Source organism: Callionymus lyra, chromosome 8, assembly GCF_982586985.1.
Source record: "Callionymus lyra chromosome 8, fCalLyr1.hap1.1, whole genome shotgun sequence".
Classification (NCBI taxonomy): Eukaryota; Metazoa; Chordata; class Actinopteri; order Syngnathiformes; family Callionymidae; genus Callionymus; species Callionymus lyra.
The window spans coordinates 6,582,008-6,599,828 of NC_141825.1; the positions used below are offsets into that span (position 1 = coordinate 6,582,008).

General features: G+C 40.3%; 1 protein-coding gene across 3 annotated transcripts in view; it reads right to left on the minus strand.

Moving 5' to 3' along the window:
• Positions 1–17,821, minus strand: part of plxnb2b (plexin b2b) — a 161,823-nt gene that overhangs the window by 47,705 nt on the left and 96,297 nt on the right. For all 3 annotated transcript variants that reach the window (XM_087797497.1, XM_087797496.1, XM_087797495.1), the window contains 4 exons: positions 3,619–4,727; positions 2,508–2,696; positions 2,307–2,432; positions 900–1,000 (listed from right to left, as the gene is read on the minus strand). In XM_087797497.1, the coding sequence (XP_087653623.1) occupies positions 900–1,000; positions 2,307–2,432; positions 2,508–2,696; positions 3,619–4,727 (1,525 nt within the window). The remainder of the gene's footprint in view (positions 1–899; positions 1,001–2,306; positions 2,433–2,507; positions 2,697–3,618; positions 4,728–17,821) is intronic.

Genomic DNA, 17,821 nt, shown 5'->3' on the forward strand with positions numbered 1-17,821 from the left:
TCTCACTTCGTCTTGTACACACTCACACTCAGAAAGTCAAGTAAACAACAACCACACGTAGACAAACGCACACTCTGGCAGAGTAAACAAACAGAAAACTCTCAACAACGTTTTTTTCCGTCCAGCTGCAGGTTTGTGTGTGTTTGTGTAGTTACGTTTTCACTCTGAGTTTTGTAGTGTGTGTAAGTGCTTGCAGGTGTGCTCTATGCTGGACGGTTTGCTGGTGTGTATCTAAATGTCAGCATAAAAGTGTTTGTTAGTGTGTTTGTGTGTTAATATCTGCATATGTGTGTGTCTTTGCGTGTTAGTGTGTGCGTTTGTTAGTGTATGTATGTATGTGTGTCATTGTGTCTGTGTTAGTGCGTGTAGATCTGCTTGTATGTGTGTAAGTGTGTCTGCTTGTGTGTTAGTTTGCGAGCGTTAATGTGAGCGCTTGTGTATCTGTTAATGATAGTGTTTGTGTGTCTGTTAATGTGTGTGTGTCCATGTGTGTGTGTGTTTTTGTTAGTGTGTGTGTTTTGGGTGTTTGTGAGTGCATGTGTCTGATCCCATGTGTTAGTGTGTCGATGTGTGAACGTGCGTCTCTGTGTGTGTACTGTGCGTTTTCCTAATTTTTGTGTGCATTTGTTGTGTGTGACACAATTGCATGTTTTTTGTTCAGATCTATGTAGTTGTGTACTTGGGTAGTTTGTGTGTCATGTAGATGCACGACTATGACGAAAACTTGAAAGTGTCGAACATGTGTTTTTTTTTAAGTGTGATACTGTGGAAGCGTCTTCATCTGAATGTCTGTTTGCTGGACAACAAGTGAGGAAAATATGTGTTATACCATCAGCAGGAAGTGATCACACCACTCTTGTGTGTGTGAGAGTGTGTGAGTGTGAGTGTGTGTTTCTCACCTGCCCTCCAGAACACACCAGCCACAGTATGGGTCCTTCATATTCACACATGATTGACAGTCTTTCTTCTGCAGGCACGTCTGCACCGGAGCTTTGGTGATCTGCAACACAACCGCCAGTGACATCATCAGAGCAGCTCAGCTCAGGAGACGAGGGTGAAGCTCCGTTGAAGACGCTTCTTGAAAACATTCTCATAAACGCTGATCCAATAAAAACTTTTAAGTATAATATCTTAGACTTTATTAAAGCTGATGCTTCATTTCATGCACCTTCGGTTCAAGTTAAACCAACAACTCTTCTATTTTTGTCGTTAACGCTCCAGTGAATTGTCGTTTTGATTCATGTGTTTAAATGTATTGTTTACCAAAGTCAACTCTGGATGTAAAGAAAACTAAATATAGTTAATAAATGGAAATTAGCTGTTACTCTTTTTTGTATGACTTAGAACTTTTGTGAGCTCATTTTTTATTTTAAAAAATACAATAAATTTCTTTTTATTTTAGGAGAAAAAATATTTTCATTATTAATAATTTGTTCATTATTACCGGGTTTAATAATCCATAACTTTCTAAATATTTATCACAGGAAATTTATACTTATAACCTGCCTAACAATACTTCATAAACATCAACTCATCTTCAAAATGTTACACAAATACCTACATTACGTCTTTAAAACACAACAATCCACATGATTATCATATTTATAAATTAAAAAAAACTTTATTAACAATAACAGCTTTTGGACAAACATGTTCCTGGATTAACAAAATATCGCGATGTTTCGTGTACCCTAAAAAAAAAATTATAAGTAAAATAATTAAATGTTGACAAAGAAATAGCAACGCAAAATTAAATGATAACTGTTTATATTTTAGTTTCATTAAGAAGTTACAAGTAGCAATTGTCTGCTTTAGCTAACAAGAGAAGAGCAAACGTACCTTGATTCGCTGTCACGACTAATTTTCAGTAGTTTTTAACCCCAACTGATTATGTTATAAAGTGTATTTACATAAAATTATAGAAAGTTTTAAAAAGCTTTTCCTTAAATATAGTTTTATCTGTTTCTTGTTGCATGATGCGAGCCTAACCAATTTAACCGGAAACAAAACCGTGTTCTTTTCAAAGTAAAAGCCCCAGCCACGTCTTAATCAGATTTGAACGCTATAGAGCGCTACTAGTGTGAAATATCAAACAGGAAGTAGATTTATACAATTATTTGGCTTGACTGATGAATGTAAATCAAAACGACACGCAAATATTAATTGAGTTAATGTTAGTATTTTAAACCAAAAGTCTACATTTTATTTGTAAATGTTTGTGGACACTGTTCTTTTTTATTTAGTGCTTAACGTTAAAAGTAATTACTGAAACTCATGTGACAGTTTTACATGTAATATCTAAATACCTTTGTCTCTGTGGTGATGTAGATGTGACTGTAGCTGTCGTCGAAGAAAAGGTTCTTGTTCACCTTCTCTCCCAACATGTCACCAGGAACGCTGCTGTAGATGTCGGGGTTGAGCGTGAGGTGGGCCTGAGTGGGACGTCAAAAAAACCCAAAAACATTCAGATCTTTTGCTCGTCAAACGTTTCATGGAGACAAGCTCACCTTGTTAACCTGGCCCAGGTTGTCTCCCAGGAAGGCGATGGTGTGGTCGTTCTCCACGGCGACGGCGACCGAGGTCAGGAGCGTCTTGGTGGTCAACATGGGCGAGGACTTGAGCGCGTATCTGGGTTTGCTGGCCAGAGGAGACGGCAGGAAGTCGGCTCCGCACTTGAATTTCTCCACCGTGTCTTTCTGAAGGTGGAGGTGAGAAGATCGACTTTAACAAGAAATCTAAAGCAAATTTCTGTGGATGTTTATAAGTGTCATCAGAATATTGTATTGTTAGAATTTAACATTTCATATGTTGAAACTTCATTTGTTTTGAAGATAAACATTATTTTTTTTGTTAAAAATTGAATTCAATTAATACTATATTGAAATGTTTAATTTGTTTCATTGAATAATTAAATTCCATAATTTTTACATTGAAAGGTTGAACTGGTTTTTGAAATTGAATATTTTTCAATTGAATGTTGTATTGAATCAGAAAACTTTTATCGCCAGAGTTGTAAACAAAACACTAGTATTTGTTGTGGTGGCATAACAGGAAAAAACAATGAAATAAAATGAGATTAATAAAGTAAAAAACATGTATTACCATAAAATGTCATATAAATAAATCATAATTAATTATAAAATGAAATAAGGTAAGGTAAGGTAAGGTAAAACTTTATTGATCCCTCAGGAGGTCTCCTTTGGGAAATTGTTTAAATTAAATACATTTAATTTAATTGAACTTTATTCACATATATAATGTAATTCCTGTTATTCCAAAATACATTTTCTAAATTTAAATTTTCTTATATAATCGCTTTGATTTTTTTTAGACTCGATTGGACTAATCTGGTAAAATGGAATTATTATACGACATTTTACCACAATTTATATTATCTTTTTTTTACGTAAATCTTAAATTTGAATGGAAAATAAAATTCTGAATTTGTTGTGTTTGTATAAAGCAAATCAACCTTTAAATCTACAGATTATTTGATTATATTATAAAAATAAATAAAAAAATCCATTCGCCCAATATTCTGGCACTGATTTACTTCACATTGAACCAAGGGTCAAGGGTCATATATAAATATTCCAAACCTGTTGGGTTCACACTTACCGACATGGATGTACACGGGTCGTCCGTCTTCGAAGAGTACGGAACGTCGACGGCAGGAAACCCGGATATTTTCCCGCGGTCGGAGTAGCAGGCGCTGATGATGTCGACCAGTCTCTCGTTGATGGAGGTCAGGGGGTACAGGCAGAGCGCCGACTCCGTCTTGTCGTTGTCCGCGCTCGCCACCATGAACAGGATCTTGGTCGAGTCGCTGATCTTCCCGTAGTTGCCCGACTCCGTCATCACGTGGCTCAGCTCTTTCCCGGGAAACCCGACGAACGCCGCCTGCACTTTGCTGTAGTAGTTCTCGTCGCCGCACGTCAGCTGCAGCTCGGTGTGCGAGTAGTAGTTCGCGTCCTTCTTGCACAGGCGGGACACGAAAGTCAAGTTGTTGTTGTCCATGCCGTTGAGCGTCCGGGAGAACAGGAAGTAAACGAAGAGGTCCTCCTGGAAGGCGTGCCGGAAGTCGTGAAGGTACTTGGGCACGAACGGCGTGGTCTGGACCGTGGACGCCTCCACGATGCTCTCGAACACGACCCACTCGCGGAGGTCCTGGAGGATCCGTGTGCTGATGAGTTTGGTGCTGTCGTGGCTCCCGTAGCCCTTCCCGACCAGGAACACCGGGAAGGTGTCGCCGTCCCGGGTGAAGGTGGACATGACGCCCACCACGTTGACGTTCTCCTCCACGCTCGCCACGTACGTCTTCTCGCCCTTGCTGTCGCTGTAGTACAGCTGCTGCTCCACGTTGGTCAGGTTCAGGAGCGAGCAGATCCCTCTGTAGCGGCTCCCGCAGACCACCAGCGAGGGCCCCCCGGGGTGGACCAGCAGGAGCTTGTTGTGGTTGGGCATGGGCTTGGTGTCCTGGCAGGCGGAGGCCGGCGGCGTGCATGTCAGGGCGTCCTCTTTCGGGCCCGTCTCGGCGCGGGCCTCCTGGCGCAGCGACGCCCCCAGCTGGAATATGGTGTTCACCGCGCCCAAGTAGACGCGCCCGCTGAGCGGGTCCTGCACCACGTTGTTAATGGGGGTCTCGGACTTGAACTCCAGGACGCCGTTGAGGGTCTCCTGGGCCGACTGGCTGACGAGGAGCAGGAGGGCGAGCCAGCGGGTCATCTCTGGAGGACGAGAGAGAGGGGATGAATTTTTCATGACAACACGCATTAAGATGTTAACGCCGACCATGATGTCATCAAAACCGCACTTCAAGTCTCAATTAGAGTCGATCGATATTGATGTTTTAACACTGCGCGGGAATTAGTGACCGGACATGATGGAGGACACTTTAATATGTAATAAAAAAAACATCACATCGGATCGGAACTTTCCCTCTATATATATATACAGTATATATATATATATATACATACATACATACACATACATACATACACATACATACATACAAATACATACATACACACATGGTCTAGAAAAGCGCTCTTTAAATATAAATTACTTACTTATATGTGTTTGTATAGATGTGCATATATAGATGTGTTAACATGTGTGTATATACAGATATGTGTTTGTATAGATGTGTGTATATAGATGTGTGTACATGTGTGTGTATACAGATGTGTGTTTGTATAGATGTGCATATATAGATGTGTTAACATGTGTGTGTATATACAGATATGTGTTTGTATAGATGTGTGTATATAGATGTGTGTACATGTGTGTGTATACAGATATGTGTTTGTATAGATGTGCATATATAGATGTGTTAACATGTGTGTGTATATACAGATATGTGTTTGTATAGATGTGTGTATACAGATGTGTGTTTGTATAGATGTGTGAACATGTGTGTTTACGGATGTTAAAACAAGTTTAAACCCTGGCTAACAATAGACAACAGGACAAAAAACAAAAAAACATCATAACCGAGACTACATGAATCTAAAATAAAATGATCGGCCAAAACACACGATCAAATGAAAAGACTGCTGTGATTTGTGGGAGGAAACCGTGGGCTTGTATAAACACATTTATACACTTAGTTATATACACATCTGATTCACACGAACTGGCCCAGAGTTTGTTTCAGCCCAGATTCACTGATCATGCAAACTATTTTCGAGGAATATCGTGAATCATACATGAGTCTTGGTCGCAGCTGTAGGGGGAGCCAAAGAGCACGACAGAGGCTCGAACAACAAGCAAAGTTTGATCCGTTAATTCCCTTTTTATACCCGTACGAACCAATGAAAGGTTTGAGAGTGAATTCAGGCTGAATACGGATTTAAGGCGAGGAGAAATAGAGTTTGTAGCCTAAAGCCAAAACCGTCCGTCCATCCCGTTGAGATCCTTGTTGTTTTTTTGTTGCAAGTTATTTTTATTCTATTTATTCATTTTTGGTTTTGTTTCTACTTTCTGTTTGGTTTTCTTTTTTTCTCTTTATTTTCCACAAATATATTTTTTTATTTCTTTTAAGGATCGTTTTTATTTCCAATCGGTTGTTTGTTCCTTTTTTAGATTATATTTAATTTTATTTACTTTTGTTTTCTGAATTTATTTACTGATGAAACATAAATAACATCAAACTTATTTGAAACTTTGTGACCAGTTTGAGACCTTGGCTCCTGCAAGAGATTAGGTGACGTCATCAGCTGTAACTTAAAGAAACAATGTCTTCGTAAAAAAAAGCCATTACATTTAAAAGTTAAGAGATGGAAAGTAGAAAATAGAAAAAAGTCCTTCAGGAATAAATATTAAATAATTATGAATACATGTTTAGTTGTTTTTAAAACAATAATTTGAAATAGTTTTTAATTGTGGGCTTCTGATTAAGATGCTAATGCTAGATGCTAATGCTTCTGCTAAATAATACATGCTTATGTAAGATCCTAATGCTTTTGCTAAATGCAAGATGCTAATGCTAAATGCTAGATGCTAATCTGATTTTGGAGTTTCTCTACACAAGTAAACGTTCCAGTCTCTTGAATAAAATACATGTATTTTCAATAAATTGTTAACTTTTTAAAAGTATTTTAAACCATTTTTTTTTAACATTCGGGAGAAGTTTTGTCGAAATGACTCAGCAGTTTCCTTCAAAATAAAAGCTCCAGCCTGAATTCAAAATGAGACGAGTCCAGAGGAAGATCTCCGCCAACTCTTCCCTCATCGAGACCTGAAACTCCCCCAGGAGGACCACGACCCGGGAAGACGTCCACGCTGTCACTCCGGCGTCTACGTGAGTTGCATCCAGACTCGGATGACGTGGACCAGATCCAGGGAACGGAGGATCACTTTGACGCCGAGCGAAACAAAATCGAGGAACAATTTAAGGACGACGTCTCTTCGGCGCTCGTGACCAGAGACGACTTCAAACACTCTCAGATTCATGCAGCCCACAGACAAGTGGGACGCAGCCCACACGCACCAGGGACACCAGAGGACGGACTCTCTGTTTGACTGATGGTTCTTTTCTCAGACTCCACTGCGCAACGACTGACAAAGTTTCAGTCTTTATTCCCAAGATAATCCCGGAGAAGACGAACGAGTCGGACCTGAGAGAGTGAGTGAGTGTGAGGGTCAATCCCTTAAAAATGTGTGAGATTATCAGTCGTCTCATCCACACCAGGTTCAACCCGGGACAGAATGATGGAAGACACTGTTGAAGATGTTGTCACACCTGCACTGACCAGTTAATGGCACGGTGTGTGTGTGTGTGTGTGTGTCAGGTGTGTGTGAGGTGCTGATGAGCCCATCCCTCTTGGTCGCACACATGAACACACACACGTGCAGAGAAATGCAGACACTCAAGCGAGCAGGTGAGAGCACACGCAAACACAAACACACACATCACAGAAACATGCACATAAAAAAATTGACGCAAAAACACACATATTTACACAAGCCTACACATTCAAACATTCAAAAAACATTTACACGAAAATATACACAAGTCAAAGACGCACAAAAACAGGTAAATACACAAAAATAAGTAAACACACACATGCAGAGATACACATGCCAATATTTAGACAACATGTGTGTATATATGTGTGTGTGTACATATTTATGTCTGTTTGTGTGTGTGTATATAGATGTAAATGTGTATAGTTTGTTGTGTATGCAGATATCTGCGCATGTATGTGTCTGTATATATTGATGCACATGTGTACAGATCTTTGTGTATATACGTGTGTGTGTGTATATGTGTGTGTATAGATGTGTGTATACAGATGTGTGAACAAGTGTGTGTATACAGATGTTTATGTGTGTAAAATGTGTGTATACAGATCGGGGTACATGTGTGTGTATACAGATGTGTGTATATATATGTGTATAGATGTGTTTGTAAGATGTGTGTATACAGATCGGGGTACATGTGTGTGTACACATGTGTGTGTATAGATGTATGGATACAGATATGTGTATAGATGTGTGTATACAGATGTGTGTACATGTGTGTGTACCGATGTTAAAACAAGAGTTGTGTGCATAATAATGAGATAAGAGAGATTGCTGACCGGGCGCATATTTGGAGCAGCAGGAGCTCGATCACTCATTTGGCAGAAACAGGCGGGAAATAAATAACACACCCTGGAAACATAATAGGATCTCAGATCCCCCCCAAACACACACACACACACACACCACACACTCTCACCCCCCCTCACCCCCCACGATCCTTCATATCCAGCACTTTCTTAATCGCACACTCTGACAGATGCCGGGGTGACAGTGTGTGTGTGTGTGTGTGTGTGTGTGTGTGTGTGTGTGTGTGTGTGTGTGTGTGTGTGTGTGTGTGTGTGTGTGTGTGTGTGTGTGTGTGTGTGTGTGTGTGTGTGTGTGTGTGTGTGTGTGTGTGTGTGTGTGTGTGTGTGTGTGTGTGTGTGTGTGTGTGTGTGTGTGTGTGTGGTCAGTAAAGCACGTTCAAGTGGTTGTGTGTGTTCGGGGCTCAAATTAGTCCCTGAGGACGAGGTGGGGGGGCGACAACAACAACTGCTGACAGAATCACAGCAGGATCAGCGTCTGACGATCAGTGGAACATCAGGACTAGATGGAGCAGCTTTTACCTCATCTTATTATTATTTTACCTTTTTGTTGTGGTCTTTGAGTCATGGATTTCTGACAGAAATGTTTGGAGGTGAAATCGAGCTCTTACGTCGGAGACTCGGAGTAGAGCAACAGAAATGTTTGGAGGTTAAATCGAGCTCTTACATCAGAGACCCGGAGTAGAGCAGTGTAAACTACATCAGCGGTGTACGTTCAGAGCTCCTTCAGGGCGACCAGAGAGACATCTGAAGGGTTAAATCCCTCAAATAAATTGGGGCTGGTCGCGGGGCGAGCTGAGCAAATGTGATAAAGTGCAGGAGAGGACGAGCATCTGCAGGAATCGTGGCGGCGGTTTGTTCCTTTATTTCCAGCTCATCATGTCGGCGGGCGCGGCGAGCAGGCGGCATTGTTAGGAGTGAAACATGGAAATGGGAAGAAGCCGCTCGCCTCACGTCCTGATTTCTTTCTTTTTTTTGACACGCCGGGGCCCGGGCGCCGTCCTCGCCGGGAAATTGTCTCACAAGTCTGGCCGCGAGCGCCGCTGACGGCGTTTCCAATTTCCATATGAACAATTACTCCGCCGTCAGCCGTGGCACTTCATTTATTTCAATTTGACTGACTGAAGGAAGACCCGCGTCAGGGCGAGGAAAAGGTCCGGCACCTGGAAAATTGGACCCTGACTGGACCGGCGTTAGAGGAGGCGTCTGCTTTCTTATTAGAGCCGACGTCTTTAGGAAGCACGTGCTCGGAGGACTCGCTATCTTGAAAAGTGATGCTGGTAAAAAAGAGTTTGACTCTCGACGCTGAAGAAGTCTACAGTCTGGAAACAAACAAGTTCATTGACTAAAATCGTCACTAGTTGTATGTGTGAGTGGTTGTCTGTCTATGATGGGCAGGAGATCTTTCCAGGGTGCCCCAGCCTCTTGCCCCGACGTGCTGGGATAGACTCCAGCCGTTAGTTGTTTTTTTTTCACAAATTTAATTTTTTTAATTCGATTGTGGAGACTTGCAGGAAAATAGTGAGCGTGGTGTCACTAAAGTGCAGAAATGAGATGCTTAAGTGTAAAAACGAGACGATAAAGTGCAAAAATGAGATGCTAAAGTGCAAAAATCAGACGCTAAATATGATAATATTGTACAAAATAGTCTGAAACAATAAATTCATTAGATAACATTTTTCTTCTTTTGAATTATTGATGTTTTTTGAGATGATTTGGGTTCGTAAGGTGAAGAGAGTCTGGTTCTGCTCAATTTTTTTGCCAGTAAAAAGTTTTCTTGTGTCTTCAGATAACTCTGGAATGAATTGAAACTTAAAATTTAATTATTTTATGCATCTTGTATATATATATATATATATATATATATATATATACTGTATATATATATCTAACCACGGCTGACCTGTTGGTTTATTTTATATATTTTCTACTTTTTTTTTTCATCATCCATCCATCCACTCATCCATCCATCCACTCATCCATCTATACTGAGTAATTATGTACTTTCATGCAAGACAACAACACAAAAGAAGTTGAAATAAAGGCTTTTTGAAGACAAGCGCCTCTAATAGCTCGGTGTAGATTGTGTTAGATTGAAGCCCTGAGTCGTGGTCATGCATCAAATTAGACAATGTTGGCTGCAGGGCTGGAGTAACAAGTGAGAGACTCACAAAACAGGCTCTTCTATGCTCAGCACTTTCCCTCATTAGGAGTGTTTTTGTGTGTAAACAGGTTTTCAAGGCTGTTATCTCTCTGGTGCCAGCTGGACACTCCAGCCGACAAACCACCCGTCTCATCACACGACACCCTCCATCTTCCTCAACGACCCTCAGACACGCACTTAAATCCAACCTGTGCCGACGCGTCGGCAGTTTACCATAAACCCCCTAATGCTGACCGCCGCCTCCTGCTGGGCGTCCGCGGTCAGGACACAGCTGGCGGATGCAAGACGCTGATTAAACGAGCTGGAGGCGAGGAGACGAGGCGTCTGTGAGAGACGCTCTGCCGGAGACGCCTCAGTCTCCAGCCCTCGTCTATTAATCCAACACAGCCATCGGGGATGAGAAATGCGAAAGGTTGACCTTTATCCTGGTCCGACACGTCCACATCTCAGGTCTGTCATAAACTACCGGTCCAGGAGGAGAGAGTCAACCTCAAGAACTGCTGTGATACAAACTAGTTATTCTTGGAGACAATCTCTAACTTTAGTTGACTCAGTTTATTGATAACCTCTCATGGCAATTCTTACAGACAACCTCTCACTTTTACTGGCTTTCTTTAGACACAACCTCTCTTTTCAAGTGGCTTTCTTTAGAGACAACCTCTCTTTTCAAGTGGCTTTCTTCAGAGACAATCTCTCACTTTAGTTGACTAAGTTTAGGGACAACCTCTCATGTCCGATGGCAATTCTTACAGACAACCTCTCACTTCCACAGGCTATCTTTAGAGACAACCTCCCACTTCAGTTGGCTTTCTTTAGAGACAACCTCTCATTTCAAGCGGCTTTCTTTAGAGACAACCTCTCACTTTAGTTAGCTTTCTTTAGAGACAACCTCTCACTTCAGTTGGATTTCTTTAGAGACAACTTCTCATTTAAAGTGGCTTTCTTTAGAGACAACCTCTCACTTTAGTTGACTAAGTTTAGAGACAACCTCTCATGTCCGATGGCAATTCTTACAGACAACCTCTCACTTCCACTGGCTATCTTTAGAGACAACCTCCCACTTCAGTTGGCTTTCTTTAGAGACAACCTCTCATTTCAAGCGGCTTTCTTTAGAGACAACCTCTCACTTTAGTTGACTACGACAAACTCATGTCCGATGGCAATTCTTACAGACAACCTCTCACTTCCACTGGCTATCTTTAGAGACAACCTCTCACTTCAGTTGGCTTTCTTTAGAGACAAGCTCTCACTTCAAGTGGCTTTCTTTAAAGACAATCTCTCACTTTATTTGACTCAGTTTATTGACAACCTCTCATGTCCGATGGCAATTCTTACAGACAACCTCTCATTTTCACTTGCTATCTTTAGAGACAACCTCTCTCTTCCGTTGGCTTTCTTTAGAGACAACCTCTCACCTTCGTCCTTTGTACAGGGCCCGGACAAGAAAAGACATGTTGTAATCAGCAGGTAAAGATCCAACCTGTAATCCTGCTAAGCTCCGCCTCCACAGCGTCAGCTCGACCACGCGTCTTAATATATTTCGCCTCATGAACCTCAGCGAGGCGTTTGGTCGAAGAGTTCTCTCTCACACTCCAGCATCGCTCTCTCAGTCGACATCAGGAATGTACCGGCATCTGCGGCGCCTCTTCCTGCTTCCGATTGAAGGCGTTGATTAGCATGAATACAAATTACATAAATGAGGTTGAGAAGGGAGAAGAAGAAACCCTCGAGAAAAAAGGTAATTTCAATATTGAAACTTTGGATTCGTTTGGATTCGTTTTTTTTAATTAAAAAATGTGAATATTCTCAAATAAATTAAGTACTTGATTGACTTTTGATACACTTCTTTAACGACACCATATCAATATTTAAAATCACTACCTCGATTTTTTTTTTATTGATAATAAAAAATATATATATTTATTTATATATTTAAATTGATATTTAATGAATATTTTGGCGTTCAACTCATTCTATTTTTAATATTTTATTGTTTATAATAATATAAAATGTACTTAAAAATATATATATATTTTATCTAGAATTAAACATACAAAATTCTGCCACCAAAAAGAAAAAATTCTAGGTTGTGCTTACAACACTAGCAATAAAAGTTTCGGACACTGATATTCAAAGGGTTTTTGTTTATTTTTGCGTTAAAATTAAACTTCTAGATGGCAGCAGTCATTACATCCTCCGTAACTATAGGAAGAATGATGACTGAGGACGAGAGGATACAGTGACTCCAGGAGCTTTTAAAGGTGATGTTTGGACATTTTTTGGTTTGAAAACAAATGAAAGCAGTTACGACTTTGTCAAGAGTCATGTGGTCTGTAAATACTACAACACCAGAGTCAAGTACTCGACAATACTACAAATATATACTTGTTTCTGCACTATCACTATATATATCGTATTCTTGACCCTGTATTATGATATTTATCGTTTCTCCAGATTCCTGCCGATACACACACTAAAGGCCCACTTTTGTTTTTTGATAAAATGTGTGGATTCTAAGTGAGCCATATAGTAGGAAAAATACGGTAATTGCAAGGTTTTGAAAACTCAGCTGCAACACTAGTTTTTTCAAAATAAAACACCTCTCCAGCCTCATTATTCTAGACGACCTGGTGGTTGAGGACCACCGGTCTAAAGTGGTCCAGAACACAGCAACGATGCAAGTACTAGAAGTAGAAAAGTAGAAGTACGCGTTAGCTCAGGAGATGACGAGTATTTTAGTCCACGTTAAATGACACGAGCTCGGAATATCAGAACATTCCGTCTTCTTTCTGCCAGAACTCATCTGTGCTTCGTTAAAAAACCTTGTAAAAACAGCTTGACACACAAAATAGTGTATTTGGAGTAATTGGATTGAACCATATCAGGAGAGAGTTCTGACAACTGGAGGAGAAGGTGGGAACAGTTTAACAAACGTCAACATTGGTGTCTGGACCGAGCTCAGGTCCAGATGGAGACTGACAGACCTGGACTGAAGGACCCTCCCCCCCTCCTCTGAATAGCACTATTGTGAGAGTTGACAGGTGTCAGTTTATCATCTGCAGAGTGAGCGAGGGAGTCCGGCTCGTCTTCAACGTCCGCTAATAGTCCGACGATTGGTGGCGGCAATTTGAGCTCAGCAGGAAATGACTCCATTTGCTCGAAGGAAAATCGAGAAATAACCAGTTTTCAGAAATAAGTGAGATGGAGGCGTTTATCAAAAATAATTAAAAACGTCTTCTTTAGTGTGGTTGCCATGGTGATATCTCTACTGCATGTACGCATCAGGACATGTGTATTATTTTTTAAATAATACCTATATATACAACAGTTCTAATGTATTTAATATCATCAAGTCTTCAGAATTTTAAATCTAAAATACATTTGTTGTACTTTTTGATAAAGACTCATGAAAATTTATGATTATTATTTCATTTTTTCAATATGTCAACTGCATGTTTAATCTTTTCTGAAGTGAATTTAAACTATATTTCAAAATTAAGATAAAGTAATCAAAGCTGCAAAAACTTGAATAAGAAAGAAAGATTATTGATGTCAGTAATGATGTTTAGGAATAATTTAATAGTGTATTTTGTTTGATAATAATAGAAAAACAGTGAATAAAAAGCAACATTTTCAGAGGGTTTGACAACTACAGGAGTACACCAGTGACCTCTCTTGACCTTTGAACTCTAAGATGGATGGGGGGTCAAAGGGGTGATAAATACCACCACAAAAATATTTTTAAAAACAACTACTAAGTGCACTCAATAGAAATGAGGGTGGAAGAAACTCCTCTGGGTCGACTCCCACTTTAAAAAAGATTCAGAGAAGTTAATGAGCCCGTTACACCCCCACATCATATCTCACCCCGTCCTCACCCGCCTCATGTTCACAGAGGGCTGCGAGTGTTTGTCACCTGACCCCGGTCGTCTGCTAATCATACGCTCACAAGTCAGACCCTCTTCACACACCAGTTGCTGCTCCCGAATCCTCGCGCCTCACGAGCCAACACTCCATCACGACGCTAGCGCCAGCGAGGGCGGCGGCGGCGCCACTTAATGAAAGTGGGTGATTAGGCCTTCTGAGGAACGGGCTTGACCTTTTCGCTCCGTCACATACAGGAGTCGTCGTGAGTCTTCGGGGTCCAAGCGCCTCAAATGTCACCCGAACGGAGGCGATGAAGACGGACGGAGCGAAGGAAGAGGAGAGGAGGAGAGTCCCAGATGAAAAGGGGGAGAATTGTTTTCTTTTTTTTTCCTTTATCGATCTCAGGAATGCAAGGAATCATAACGACTCGCCCGCAGGCTCGGATGTCTGAGTCCACATTCCAGGACTTCAGCCCGGGCAGAGCGACCGTAGACGGAGGTGTCGGGTCACCAGAGGTTCTGCTGGTCCACCAGGATCATCAACACAATGAAGCGGGTTCTAGACCAGACGTGGGCGACTGGATTCATTCGACCCATAATGAGTTTAGCTAACAATATTACATTGTATTTATTAATTTCTTGGCCCCTCACAACAGTCACACATCTATCTATCCATCCATCCATCCATCCATCCATCCATCCATCCATCCATCCATTCATCCATCTATAATATTTTTTGTTTGTTTGTTTTTCACAGAATTCACAGTGATATGATCGTTTTTCATTTTCAAACAGCAGCAAAAGAGACATTTCTTGAGAGGACGCTCTTGTCTGCTGTTTGGCTAACGACCTCATGTTTTGGAATTTTGGAAGAATGTTGTTCAAAACTGACCAAAGCCAGAACCTTTTGTTCACTTCAGACGGAGGACAGTGACCTGGACGATTGTGGACGATGTGTGTCACTGAAGATTCAGGCTGTGTCTTATATTGCATAACACAAGTGTGTGCGTAGGTGTGTGTGTAGGTGTGTTTGTAGGTGTGTGTGTAAGTGTGTGTAGTTTTGTGTGTGTGTGTCTGTGTAGGTGTGTGTGTGTGTGTGTGTGTCTGTGTAGGTGTGTAGTTGTGTGTGTGCGTGTGTAAGTGCGTGTGTGTAGGTGTGTATGTAGTTGTGTGTGTGTGTAGGTGTGTGTGTAGGTGTGTGTGTCTGTGTGTGTAGGTACGTGTGTGTCTCTCTGTGTGTGTGTAATAAAACTTAATGTTTGTTATTTCCATTATTATTAATGATTTATATGCCTTTTTATGGTAATATTATTTTAATTTATTATATTTTATTTATTATATCTTAATAATTCATTTATATTTAAAAAACAAAGTGAATCATTTAAAATAGTTTATTTTTAAATAGTAAAATCAAATAATATTTTAATAATAAGAATGAAATATAAATTGAGAAATCATTACCTGCGTAAATGGTTTTGCTCAAGTCTACTACGTCAAACCCTCTCTCTGTTACTTCTGGTGAAAAGAGTGTTTTTTTTTAAAAGTCAAAGTCATCCTCACCTGATGAAAAACTCTGATTGCGTTCATGTGTTGATGGAGTTTGTGCGTCTGGCGACGGCCTCGCCTCGTTGATAGCAGACACGCAGAGGTCGCAGAGAATTAGCCTCCGATCGCCTAAAAATACGCGGCTTTAATCAGCCTGCAGATGGTGCGATAAGCGAGCCGGCCGGCCGAGTCGAGTCGTGTCATTGAAAGCATCTGCTAGTCATCTCCGAGGTGTCAAAAGTGTCAGGTCGCCGCGGCTAATGGCGCCGCCGCAGAAGTCCGGATTTGATCGCTCGGACCGAAGAATCCATAAACACCATTGTGTGGATCGGTAGATCTGATTTTGACAAACAACAATTCAGGAAGTTGTTCTCAAGGGAACGCTTTTATCACCACTGCGATACATCTGGTAATCTGTTGACTCCAAAAACACCGAAATACGAATGTTTTGTTTCAGTGTTTCGACAGGTTTGGACTTCAAGTTTTTACTTAAACAAAGAATATAAATGAGATCGTGTTGAAGGTCACACGTTTTACTTGCTAGTGAAGGAGAATAACACAGAGTTTACATGTATGTCTGAAATCTTTTTGAAGCACAGAGCTGTTATATCTTCATGGCCACCATCTTGAATGAGGTATTATTGCTCAAGGTCAGGGTTAGCGTCCACTCCTTCAGAGACCTGGTACGAAAGCCTCTATTTCTTTTTTCCACAGAAGAAGTGATAAGAAATACAATCGGTGAGATAATCGTATTATGTGGTTACGTAAATTGTAGATCAGGACTTTCCCGTCAGTATTTATAAAAAACTTCATTTTCTGATACAAGAATACTTCTATGGAAGCTGTAGCTACAGAGGTGTGCAAGGTGACGCCGATCAGCTCTGCTAACCATTCTACCTGTGGTTAGCTTTAGCCAATTAGCTTTACTGTTTGTAGTAAATGGTATTTATAGAGTAATATGCTGCAATACCACAAATATTAATATTTGTATTAAACCGATTTCTTTATGTTTTACTTAGGGCTGAGTAAGGAACGTTGATTCTTTTGTGACAGAAACACTTCTGTAGTATCAAAACATGCTTCAACTTTAGGGGCGAGGTTTCACTGCCAAGAAATAGATAATAATAATAATAATAATAATAATAAAGTGATTGGTTGTCACGTTCACGCAGGAAAATATGTGGATATGCCACGAGATTACTACGTGTAATATCACTTACTTTTTACTTTACTTTTAGAACGGATCTTATAAAATTTGGAATCGGTAAAAGTATTGTTAAAAAAAAAGTTTTATATCAATATTGAAAAGTTTTAATTGATACCCAGCCATAGTGTTTATACTTGTTAAAATAAGGATAAAATCAATCAATAAATGAATCAAATAAAAAATTGTAAATCTAATTTTTTTTTGTAATGTCTTGTTAATTATAAAAACAATTACGTCACAAAACAGATCTCAAATATAATTTAACATTAATAAAAATTAAGTATTAACTTCACAAACTACGTGTACATTTGTCACCTTACGTTTATTATTCTTAATCTATAAAGAAAGAAAGGAAAAAATAAAAGCATAAAGATTTAGCATCAGTTAATTGTGCTCCTACTTGGCCGCCCAGTCCGGTCTATTTTTCCGCAGTACCGTCTAAATAAAGGTATGAAGTTATATCTTGTCCCTTTAAAATAAAAGTGAATCACTTTTATTTGCCCAGAAAAAAAGCAGTGACTCTATAAGAAGTGGATAAAAAGAAGGTTTTGATGACTAAAGTAAGAGTTAAACTAAAACAAAAATTGCCGATGGTTTCCATCTCATTGGTTATAAATTGTTTTGTGTTGCTAATGTTATCCCGTTAGTTTCTTCTGCACGGGTGCTGTTTGGGAACCAGTGGAAAAGGTTCAGCACCAACTCAACTTTATCTCAGGGTTAGTAATGTTTCTTAGGTTTTCAAACTCCTGGGTTTTCATGCTAGCAGTAGAAGCGCTAATAGCTCAGGTACGTTTTCCCTGCGAATACCTCGATCTGCACCCGCGACAAGTTAAATCGAACCAATCCAGCGTCGCGGCGTCTTATCTCCGAAATCGTCTCTCGATGATTACGACTTCACCTCGTCCGGTCCGAGTCGCTGCGAAGG